Source organism: Pecten maximus, chromosome 11 (genome assembly GCF_902652985.1).
Source record: "Pecten maximus chromosome 11, xPecMax1.1, whole genome shotgun sequence".
NCBI classification, from domain to species: domain Eukaryota; kingdom Metazoa; phylum Mollusca; class Bivalvia; order Pectinida; family Pectinidae; genus Pecten; species Pecten maximus.
This window is the reverse complement of record NC_047025.1, coordinates 32,470,327-32,483,141: the sequence shown is the minus strand read 5'-3', so window position 1 is coordinate 32,483,141 and position 12,815 is coordinate 32,470,327. Positions and strand designations below refer to the sequence as shown.

At 34.7% G+C, this 12,815-nt stretch overlaps 1 protein-coding gene across 1 annotated transcript; it reads left to right on the top strand.

Moving 5' to 3' along the window:
* The first annotated feature begins 735 nt into the window (after positions 1 to 735).
* LOC117338393 (pyruvate dehydrogenase phosphatase regulatory subunit, mitochondrial-like) lies at positions 736 to 11,875 on the top strand. The gene is made up of 17 exons (XM_033899740.1): positions 736 to 1,142; positions 1,944 to 2,074; positions 2,722 to 2,803; positions 3,393 to 3,474; positions 3,741 to 3,822; positions 5,879 to 6,000; positions 6,132 to 6,246; positions 6,662 to 6,814; positions 7,309 to 7,433; positions 7,716 to 7,908; positions 9,051 to 9,200; positions 9,380 to 9,522; positions 9,975 to 10,123; positions 10,271 to 10,478; positions 11,053 to 11,142; positions 11,290 to 11,468; positions 11,835 to 11,875. Exons 1-17 carry the CDS (start codon positions 907 to 909, stop codon positions 11,866 to 11,868), a joined length of 2,274 nt encoding a protein of 757 aa, XP_033755631.1. The 5' UTR covers positions 736 to 906; the 3' UTR covers positions 11,869 to 11,875.
* Positions 11,876 to 12,815: the final 940 nt, after the last annotated feature.

Genomic DNA, 12,815 nt, shown 5'->3' with positions numbered 1-12,815 from the left:
ACCAAAGGTCATTATATGGGTCACCAAAGGTCACAGGTCAAATTGTTAACTAATGTCGATCAATGTCGTATACATTTTATATGCATATTTTAAAACAGTGTAAAGTTATACGAAAGGTCATTATCAGGTTCTATTAAGGTCACGGGTCAAATTATCAATCAATGTCGATAAATGGTATACATGTATAGTGACATCTTATTTAAAGTGATGCTAATGGTCATTATCTGGGTCACCAGATGTCACGAGTTAAAGTGTTAATCAATGTACATAATTATTATATACATTTTATATACACTTCTCATAACAGCCTAATGTGATATCAAAGGTCAAAGGTGGTTCAATATTCAACGGGGTCAATTTTCAACGGGTATGTAAAGAAAATTAAATTTTTGGTTCCGTTTTCCACGGCATCCCGGTTCCATTTTCAACGTTGAAAATGAACCCGTGTTCCATTTTCCACGGGGGTCCATTTTCAACGTTACACCGGCCGTCCGTCAGTCCGTCAGTCCGCCCGCTCAGTTTTCCGCACTTTTCTCAGCCATGCTTAAAGTGAAAGCTGGTGAAAGTTGGTATGTTACTTCATTATTTCAGGGGTTTTTTTTTTTGGCATGGTCAATGTTACTATTTTAAGCGGTGACCGGTAGGGGACGTGTATTTAAACATTTGAGTCATTGTATGAAAATCAACGGAGCATGAGAGTTGCGTAAAGGAAGAACAGTACACATTGGTATACACTATATATATCACCACGCGGTTAGATGATACATATAGTAAGTGTGTGATAATGCGCAGTCAGTGACTGGTGTATACACAGTATCTGTTCTATGGACTGTTACCGTGTAGTACGGTAGATATGCGTGCTTGTTACACCCGAGCTCATTACCATATCGAATACCGAATCTAGACATGTTATCAAGGAAAGGTATTAGAATATCCACTGTCGTTCTTAATAACTTAAGACGATTGCCATTTCCTTACTCGACTTCAGGGCACGTGTCATCACTTGTTAATAGTGAAGTAACCAAGCATGTCCCAACAAGTGCACGAGTGGTCATTTGTGGAGGGGGCGCTCTCGGTACCTCGGTAGCTTATCATCTTGCAGAGAGGGGTTGGAGTGATGTAGTCTTACTGGAACAAGGCAGGTATGTATAAGTTCTTATTCAAGTAGGTTCTATTTTAAGTCGTTATATATATGTAACATGATAACACACCCTCGCTGAATGATATTTTAAATTCGACCTATAAGAGAAAACATAGATAAACAGGGTTTCATTTTAACAAGATATATGTACATGTATATTCATGTGCTAAAGTTATAGAGAAAAAGGATAAAATGTTTATTTTAAACTCATTTTATTGTCAAATAAAGATACTAAGGGGTCATGCAACTATTATTACAACATATGAAAGTCCCTCTCCCGACATACAATAAAACAGACACAACATACAATAAACATTCACCAACTGAGTATATACGGTACATATTTAAATCTGTTAATGGACTTTGTGTGATGATGTAGGTGTTTGAAACGTTTATATGTTCAGCATACAGTTCACTACCATACAATGATTTATTTCAAAGTTATTAAAATTCACATTCAAATTTGGACAAATAATATTATTCTATGATTAGCATAATTTTCACATTCAAATAATGATTAGTTCTCTCATAACGCTGCAGTTTGGACTGGTTACATCAATGTCGTAATTTTATTTTGCTTGTAAAATGCATGTATTAACCTTATTATTTTCAAAATTATAATAAACTGAGTATTTCTTCTAACTCTGGACGCGTGTATCGATTTAGTGTTAAAATTACAGCTTCGTTTTTATTTTTTTATTTTTTTGTTAGTTTTTTCTGTTTTGTTTTTGTTGTGCTCATATTTTTTTTATTCTTTATCAATTTATTTATTTATTGCATAATCCAATATACTATTGTCCAGTCTGACGTGCGGTACGACATGGCATTCCGCCGGTTTGATTGGACAGCTGGGGAAGGACGATATAGACGGGTGTCGACTTATTGGATATGGTCTACAGCTATACAAAGACCTGGAGAGGAGTCATGGCATAGGTATGAATAGGAACCAAGTGTGGCAGTGTGGAATGTCCTATCTTTATCTGGGGCAAGTTTATCAATATTCCTTAAGTTAGGCTTCCCCATAGGAAAACATTTTCAGGATTTATGGAAGGTTCCTTAATTGAGATGTTTTCATGTGAAAAATTATCAAATTAAGGCATTCTTTGAAGCAATATTGATGGAACCAAGGCCTGATTATCTTAACTGTGACTGTGGTATGCATAACAGGTGTCGTCAAAGAACCAGAAGACGATTTCCCTCCAAAACAACAATATGGCCTCGTAATTTATATAGATGCTTATAAACAGACACCTCCCCTCTCTATTTTAAGAGTTGTTGCATACCAATTTTGATTTCCCGGACATTAAACATAATTTCCAAAACACTCTAGCATTAATTACAAGTCCTAAAGGGGGAAATGGTTGTATGCTGTAGTAATTAATGTTATCTGTTATTTGAATACATGTGTCCTATTGCATTATTCCAGATGTATGGGATACTGAGTACAATATCCATGGTGATTATCTATATGTTTATCGAATTTGTGGTTTCTAACACTTGTGGATTTCTAGAAAATACTAGTCCCAATTGCGTTCGATTTAAACGTAGATATATACCCTAATAATATCTTATTTGAGCAGGATGGAAGCAGTGTGGAAGCTTACTTTTAGCTCAGACCAAGGACAGACTTGTCACCATTGAGAGGAAGCACTCATTAGCTAAGTACGACATTCCGTTTAAAGGGCATCCATATTTCGATTTGATATGACTTGCCTTAAAGAGGTGTATGTGACATTTGAATAAAGCACACGATGCTTAATCTCATAAAATCGAATCGGGACAATGTTCAAAACGTGATGTTTGAAAAGTTTCTGGAACGTAACCAAGCATTTATACTAGTAAACGAACTCCTGAATATATTTGCATGTGATAAGTATACATAATTTAATGGGGTATCTTATACAAGGTGGGTTACCTCAAGTAAAACTCTACATGGCAATTAAATATTTCTCTCTAGATATAGGGGCATCCTTATTTGTACATCAGATTGTGTCATTCAATGATTATTTTTATAACGATAACTTGACTAACTCACAGCACTAATTTAAATCTATATTCGATATATTACTGTAAGAGAATCTTCACAACTCGCATAACATATAGTTAGCTACATTTCTATATGTTTTTATTAAATCCTTTTAAAGCACATTATTGATCAGATGTCAGGGATATCTGTAAACACTCTTATGCTACATAATAATGTATAAGTAGTTAATTCAAAGCATTTGTATCAAAATTGTTTTATTCAAAGGGTTATTGGTGTAGAATCTCACCTTGTTACACCATCGGAAATCGCCGAATTGTGTCCCTGGATAAAAACTTCTGATCTTCAGGTAAACTAACAAGAAAAACGTGTACAACATGGAGTGAAACATAATGCTACATGCTGTTTTTCACTTCATTTGCGATTTCAAAATAGCCCGTTCTAAGTTCTAAGAGTTATGGAATGTTCAAGATTCCTAAGGTGGTTTTATCATACAAAATAAAATAACAAGGAATCTTAGATTATGAATGTCTAAATATCGTGACAGTAATTAACAAATACATTTGAACATTTACATATTCAATTACATCTATATGTAAAACATTGATTTGACAGGGAGGTCTCTGGATTCCAGGAGATGGAGTGGTGGCTCCTAACGATCTGGTATACGCGTACAACGGCGTGGCTAAAGCAAAAGGTATCGTGATACATTAGTTACTTAAAGTGTACGTTAGAGTTGATTTTATTTATAGACATTTCCTTTAATTGTCGGATATGATAGTGAGCTGTGAATGTGAGCAATGTTTTGGTGTCATCTCAAAACTTATGTTGTACGGGTAGCTATCACTGTATACTATAAAATGTGCCATAGATTCTTGCAGAGACGGTCTCGAAAATAAGACGTTATACAAAGCCATAAGAGGGGTTGCTACGATAAAAAAAGAAAATAGGCTGTGACACATGTCAGTCTTTTGAATTGTGTATTACAATATGATATATGAGATTTTATCTGGGTAAAAGTGTTCATGAAATTAATATTCGAACTTTTGTGAAAAAGACTAATACTTTTGCATTACTGATGATCTGTTTCGGAAAATATTGTGAACAGAAATCCCTTTGAAAATAAGCCAGACTAAAACAAACAAAACAAAACAAAAACGAAAATATATTCTATTCCTATCCAGAATGCATGGCGTCACAAGGCATTTGTTACGAAAGAGACGAAACAGCATTGCTAAATCTGCTGAATCAGTATCTACAGTTTAGCATTTCTATATGTAAACACTGTATTTGTGCGTGATGTCCATCAGGAGGCTAGCAGTCTGTTAGGTTATTAATAAATTGCGTCTATAGTTTATGTTTAATAACATTTAAGATATAAATTTTATGCGCAAATAACCCAAATACAAATGTGTATAGATGCAATGATTTGATTTTTCAAGTTTAAGTTTTTTAACGTTTTACTATCGATTAAGATTTTATAATATATATAATTTATGATTCGATAATCACTAGACGATACGTACACTGCACACACACAATCCACATGCCCAATATAAACCGGAAATGTAAGCATGGCGGGTAATACAACGATACGGTCGTCGGATAAGCGGATTTAAAAAAACAACACAAAAACCGTGTAATATATTTTTTATTTTTATTTTTTAGGCCTAGTCAATAGATATATAAGGTACAGTACACAATATGGAAACTAGTAAATTAAATCAGTGTGTGAATGAAGTATGACGAGTGAGAGCCCTCTTGTGAGAGGACAAATATTGTAATGTGTATTGCTATAAATCTGAGTGAATAAAATGTTTGTTTGAAAAAAAAAAAAAAAAAGATTTTAATTCTTATCACCAAGACAATTTTAGAGATGATTTTTTGAGATGACCCACAAATATATTTCACATTCACAGCTTACTCACCAATCCGTCAGTTTATGGAAAATTCTTATTGCAGGTGTATGCATTTCAGTAGTGATGGGGCTATGGCACCTTCCAATCTGGGTTTTGTCATTTCTATCGACTTATTTTGAGTCCTAGACGAAAAAAAATCTATTGATTTATTTAAAGGTGTTAATATATTGTGCGTATGTTTCACAATCCATTCGGTTGCCATACCCTTAAATGGAAGAGATGAATTAATTATAGGGTATTTCCGATTAATGATAATTGATGTTTCTACACCCATTGTTTAAGTATGGCCTAATTTTGAATGAAATAATTAAATCGTAAAAAATGAAATATAATGAAAGCATTAAAAAACAGATAATCCTAACTCAAAATTAGCCGAAAACAGAACTAGATCCACCTTGCAACCTCTTCCCACTTCTTTACCAAACAAACAAACTAGTGACTCGAGATCTAAACAGATTACTAACAACACTGAACCTTCCCTGACATTTCTTTGTAATCTACATTATATGTATTGGTAACAAACGTTAATCAATATTATAACTGTAAATCAAATGATATTGACTCCATCATTCCTCGTCAAAACAGGTAGACAACATAATTTATGCTGTTCACCGATGTGCCGGCAAAGCAATTGTTTATGTAGTTAACTGATGAGCAGGAAAATATCATTGTTTAGTTTACTGATGAACAAGTAGAGATCGTCATTTTTATAGTTTAGTGATCAACCTGTAGAAATCATCGTTTATTTTGTTTACTGATGTACAGGTAGAATCCATCGATAAGGTTACGAGCAGATAAATAAGCTATTGTTTAGCTATATTTTCCTGTACACAGGTGTTCAGATCATCGAGGGTGTCAAGGTGGAGGATGTTAACACTACCGATAGCAAAATAACAGGTGTAAAAACGTCTCATGGACAAATTCAGTGTGAATACTTCGTTAACTGTTCTGGACAGGTGAGTATATTAAAGATTTCACGACAAATATACCTATTTGTTTGAAAATAAAAGTTGTTATACACCAGGTAAAATATTTTTGAAAAATGGTAACACGGAGATACATGAGGTGTCCTGTTTTTATATATCAGTGGGCACGACACCTTGGGGCTAGAACGACCCCTCCCGTCCAGGTGCCTCTCCACTCAAGTGAACACTTTTATATTGTGTCATCAGCCATCCCAAACATGGACTCCATGATGCCAGGTACGTAACAGCTATAGAACTCAAATACGTCAACAAAACAAACAAACTATATTAGAATAAGATATTATCACAGAACAATAAGATGATTGTATCTATTTGTTTTCGTTAATCTGTTCACGGGAAAACGGTATTAATAGCTGTTGTACACACATTTCTCGCACGACACAATGGTATTTTTACTGACTTTTTATATATTTATTCTAATTCAGTCATCATTGTTAAATTCAAATGAACGATTAATTACATACAGGCAAATCCCCATTAGATGAACGATCCCAGGTGGTATATTTGACGGAATGAGATGATAGGTATACATATTTACACAATATAATAATTGTATCAGATTTGAACACTTATTTGACAATTTAATGTCTATAGATAATTGTATAAATCTTACCCTTGTTGATAATCACAGTGATAAGAGACTATGATGGCTCTATATACGCCCGCGAATGGAGTGGGGGTCTACTTGCCGGAGGATTTGAACTTGAAGGCAAACCGACCTTCTCTTTTGATATGCCAGAGAAATTCGAGTTTCAGCTCCTTCCTTCTGATTGGGATCATTTCCGTAAGTATTATGAATTTATTTAAATATTGTTAAAACAACTTACATTTTTTATTTGATATTTTCAAGAGTCCATATAAAAATATAGGCTGTGATAAGATCGAACAGCGATAGTCTTTATTTTTTCTTGATGCTTCTGTTTCATCGACAATAATAGAATCAACCAAATCCGTTTTTTGTTTTTGTTTATTGTTTTTGTTTATTGTTTTTGTTTTGTTATTTTTACCTTTTAAGAAAATATTCCTACATAATTCTGCGTGAACACCGTACCCCATTTTAACAGGTTACCGAACTCTCCCTACCACTCAATTTCAGAGATCTTGATGGACCTATAACGTTTTAGTTTCCGGAGCTATTTCTCTCCACCCCATTTCTGAGGTCATGACGGAACAATTCGGTTTTAGTTTTCCCAGCTATTTCTTACCGCTTTATTTCTGAAGCTAATGAACAACCTATTTTATTTTCCATCTGAGCGATTCATCAACTCTTCATTTCAGAGGTCATGATGGAACCCATCCTCAACAGATTTCCAGCTATGGAAACGGCTGAAGTTCGGACACTAGTCAACGGTCCGGAAAGCTTTACAGCGGACGGGAACTGGATTCTGGGAGAATCAGCAGAGGTTTGATCCTATTATATAATTACTAGTTACGATGTCATAACTGATTATTTTAATGTTAATTGGTGTAGAAAAAATCCTAAGCAGTTGTAAATATATACAGCGTGACCCAATTTTTGATATTTCGTCATTTTGTCGAATCAATGGTAGTTTTCTTGTAGCCATCCAAATAAACACAATATTTTAACACATTTATATATTTGATAAAACATTACGTGTAGACTGATATTAAATATATAAAAACTCGCCATAAAACTACTGTAAATGAAATAATATCTGTTGTAGGTGAGGAATTATTTTGTTGCGGCTGGCATGAACGGCTTGGGCGTGGTTGGTTCCGCCGGGATAGGGAGGTACATTACGGAGAGTATCGTGGATGGTGTCTCAGGAAATAGTTTGGATGCTCACCATATTCTCCGACATAATAAAGTCCATGGCAACAGACGTTTTTTGTTTGAGCGTGTGAAGGAGGTCATAGGTTTGTCTTGGTTTATATTTCATCTACATAGTTAACACTTTTGTATTAGAGGGAAATGACAGTATGCAAATATATCAAAACTAATTGATATCTTGTTTTATCCTTAGTTCATTAATGCATTCCTCATCAAGTTATATTTTAATGTCTCCGAAGAAAAATTGTAAACAATGAAAATATTCAAAATACAATAACTAAAAAATAATGTAGTACAATGACAAAAGTAAACATGTTTTCTTTTCTTTACCGTTAATCAGCAAACAAAAACCGCTTTATTTGCAAGTATTTAAGATCATGCAGTTATATACTTCAAATCCATTCGGAAATTATGAAAATCACTTGTATTTCGCGTGGGATTTATATTTGCGTTGATATACAAAGAGTATTAATGGCGAATTCCTTGCGATATTTTGTATGAAAATAACAACTCACATTTGCGTTTGTTTCATATATACCATATTACATAATCATAAACTTCGTAATGCCTTTAAATTTAGACATCTGTAGAACTCTGCTTCCAAGCCATATCCCGTATTGCTGACTAAAGAACATCACATAACGGCGTCATTCATATAGTCAACTATAGGTCAAAGTTCAGGGTTGTAAGCATGTGCCACAATAGATAGATTTGGAAAGCCCTATCGCAAGTTTTGCGTTGTAAAAGTGCTAAATATATAAACATAAGATAGTTTATAACATACACACTATTTGTTTTATTGAATTATATGATAAGTAGGAAACTGTCAAAAATATTACCACTGGGACGACTTCTGTAGACTATACTAAGTCATTATTATAATTATATAATCACGTTACGAAGGAACGTTTCAAAAAGCTATTTCTAGGTCAGTGTTCCCAAAATCATGTACATTGTCGTATTTATGAATTTTTCTGAAGAGTTAAGTTCGCTGATAGTTCGTTGATATATTGATGAATAAGTAAAAAATAACAAAAACAAAAAAAAAACCCCACACAAAAACGGAACTTTAATGTGTCTGGTAAACGTATTGTGCACAACGTTTAAACATTTTGTTTGAGTTAATATATCAGTTTATTGATAAATAGAACAAAACGTCAAATCTTTTTTATGATGTTGCCCCTATCTAGTGTTAACTGCCGTTATCGCTACCATTGCCCCATTCCAGGTGCCTACAAACTGCGCTATCCTTACACCCACTGGACAAAGGGAAGGAAGTTAAAAACCTCTCCCATCCATACGTTACTGGAGAAAGAAGGGGCCTGCTTCGGCGATCTACAGGGATACGAACGACCTTTGTACTTCAGGGAGAATACAGGTAGCTTAACGATATGTACACTCTGTTAGTATTATAGTAATAACAATGTAAACAGGTGCCAAACATTTATTCTATGTTTTAAATATTATTACAAAATGATTAAATACGTTAATTAATAAAATGTTGATATTCACAGTTCAAATTATTCATCAAATACCGTATATACTTTTGGTTTACAGACGAATCTTTCGATCCGTACCATCTGGATAGCCCATCGTTCAACAAGCCATCATGGTTTGACCATGTGGAAGCAGAGTATAAAGCATGCAAAGACGACGTTTGCCTCATAGACACATCATGTTTCGCAATGTGTGAAGTTAAGGTAGTGGCCTGCAATAGCTGTCTACCGAAAATCAGTAAAAACATAAAATCATAATTGAGAAAGTAGACTTTATATAGCATATCATTTCATGGGTGTGAATATAGATTTTGATATATTATATCATTCCATGCTTGTGAACATAGATTTTGATATATCAAAACATCATTTCATTGGTGTAAATTTAGATTTTGATATATTATAACATTTCATGAGTGTAAATATAGATTTTGATATATCATAACATGCAATGTGTTTGAACATAGATTTTGATATATCATAACAGCATTTCATTAGTATAGATATAACTGTTGATATATCATAATATCAAGTAATGATTTTGAATAGTAGACTTTGATATCAAAGCATCAAGTAATGACGATCCAGAGATTAAACCATAAACAGAGCCGATGTTGAAACAGAATTAAATATCAGATGTATTTGTTGGTGTATAGTCTGATGGTGGCGAGGCTCTCCAATATCTCCAACATCTCTGTTGCAACGACGTATCTGACAAGACTGGAGAAATCACACAGACAGGAATGCTGAACCAACAAGGAGGATATGTTGTCGACTGTAGCGTCATCTCTCTAGCTCCCAATAGGTATGAGTCATTTTTGAGAGCATTGTTTATCAAAACATTATCGGTGTTACACTCAATATTAATTCCATTTTTATATATTTCAACTATTTCTAATATCGAGAAATTGATGTAGTTGAAATATATCATCAAACGAGAAATGTTCCCCAGATTCCTGATAACGGCGACTACCAATCACCAGCGTCGGATGCTGACCTGGATGAGGCGCCATCTTCCCTCGGACGGGACAGTTGAGCTGGTCGAAAGTGATTCGTCATTTTCATCACTGACCATCGTCGGGCCAAGAAGTGAAGCTTTAATGAGTGACATGTGTGACGTGTCTGTGCTGACCAAAGACTTCCCGTCAATGACGTGCAAAGTTAGCAATTCTTTTTAATCTGTTCAATAGTACATATCTTTGGTTATTTGTCTTTGATCATTGTGTTTTAACAAAGTTATTTATAGAACATGTGTCTGGACATTCCAACCCTCATATGTACTGTTATATCGATGTTGAATCTATATCTATCGACATCATCATTTAGTGGAAGGTAACAAACGGTATCTTGCAAATTTACTAATCATTCGTGGCGGGTATGACATCACAATCGCCATAGGAAGTAGTTGAGTTCCATTTATTAACATTCGATATCAGTATATCCTGTTAGTTAGTATGCCTTGTGGTATCAGGGGTCACTACTCCGTGACATTTTTTGTATCAGAAGTCGCTTTCCCTTCTTAACAATTCGATTTTGTCGTGCTCCTGTACTTTTCTATGTTAATCCTTACTGTACATCGGTTTCATCGACTTCGGATCTGAATTAACTATTTGTTGTAACCGAGATATATTCTCTTGGTTTTGTTATCATCCAGAACCTACATTGATGAAAGAAAAATGTACAGTATTTATCATGTTATCAATAAAAAAACTAACAGCTTCATGTTCATTTCAGATTGTAGATGTTGGATTTTCTAGTGAAATCCGCACGCTGAGAATGCCACTATCCGGTATCGATGCGTTTACCCTACATATTCCAACTGAGGTATAGTTATGTTCGCATTGAGTTGAAATTTATAATTCGCAAACGAGTTATAGATAATTGCTTTGAAACCTCATTTAACACATTTCAATAATGATATATTTATTCACTTATTTTTACACATTAAGCACTAACAGATATTAATTACAGAACACACTGCACGTGTACGAGGCCTTAAACGCGGCGGGAAAGAAGCATGGCATAAAGAACGGCGGCCATTATGTCCTCAAACAGCTCCGCTTGAAGAATAAAATTGCGTCTCAGGAGGAAGACATTTCGTCACTGACAACGCCATTTGAATGTGGAAAGGAACCAGTGTATCTTTTGAGGTAGCTTTTAAAAAATACGACTCAATGTTAAGGATTCCTGCATTACCGACAATGTTTGGAAATGTAGAACCTATTAGGCATCATTTTCGTTTTATTTCACATCATGATGGCACTGTCTTACTGTCAACGTGTAAAAGCCCTCAGATTATTTTACCGTTGTTACTGTCGCATCAATATAACCCCCTCCATTCTTATTTCAAAATCTTTTAGTAAATAAAAGCATTTTATAAAAAAAATTTTCTTCCGATTTTTGCATGGGTCATGATGGTTTCTTTACCGCCATGTAGGACATTAACAAAAACCTATTCTATAATACCTAGATTCCTCATTACATGTATTAATAGCTGACACGATTCCAAATTTCAGAAAACTAATCCATTCATCGGTAGAGAAGCGCTAAACCTGCAGAAAAGAAATGGAACAAGTAAACGCCTTGTACAGTTGACACTGAAGGACTTTGACATTGAACACAACATCTGGCCGTGGGGTGGTGAACCCATATACCGGAATGGCCAGTGTGTAGGGTCAACGTCATCATGTGGATTCAACTTTGACCTTGGAAAGGTTATTTGCTTAGGTTATGTCAATGCCAGTTCAACAGAAGAACCTAGAAATGCAGAAAACTATCAACTCGCCATCGGTACAAAAATGCACAATCTGGTTGTGAACGTGCAAGTCTGAATTAGTTGTGTGATAGGTTACGAACTACTAACTATATGCTGCAGAAATCGCTTCTCTACATTAGTGAGTATATATAAATGTTCGCTGGGTATTTATTTTCGTCTACTTTTAAATACCCCACGAATATTACCAATTATGTAATATTATATCGGGTATCTACTGCCTCAGTTATGATGTTTAGCGGAATAACCAAATAAATTTCCCATGCATGAAACCACAAAAATATGAATTGTTGTATTGGGTCTGAAACTACATATACTTCTTTATAAAGAAATAATTGTTAAATACAATTACAGTACTAATACAAAAACAATATATACGATACATGGTGTTGCGGTGTGAGAAAAGTTATAATCTTTCACCCCTCGGGGGATGAGATTTGGCTGCTTATATCAAGAATCTTCCCCCGAGGGTTAAGATCCCCCTGCCTTACTCCCAAGGGGGTGAATGATAAATAGAATTGTACATTGGCCTATTCCGTGGACAGGGATATCTCAAACCGAGTGTAAGAGTTTGGCTACACTGACCGAGTGCTTACCAGCCAAACGAGGATTGAGATATCCTTGTACATGGTAAGGGCCCATGTAAGAATATTTTTCTCGTGTATTTAAAGAAAGATGTAAAGTGTTGTGAAACCTTTCACACTAGTATCGACGTCTCTGAAAT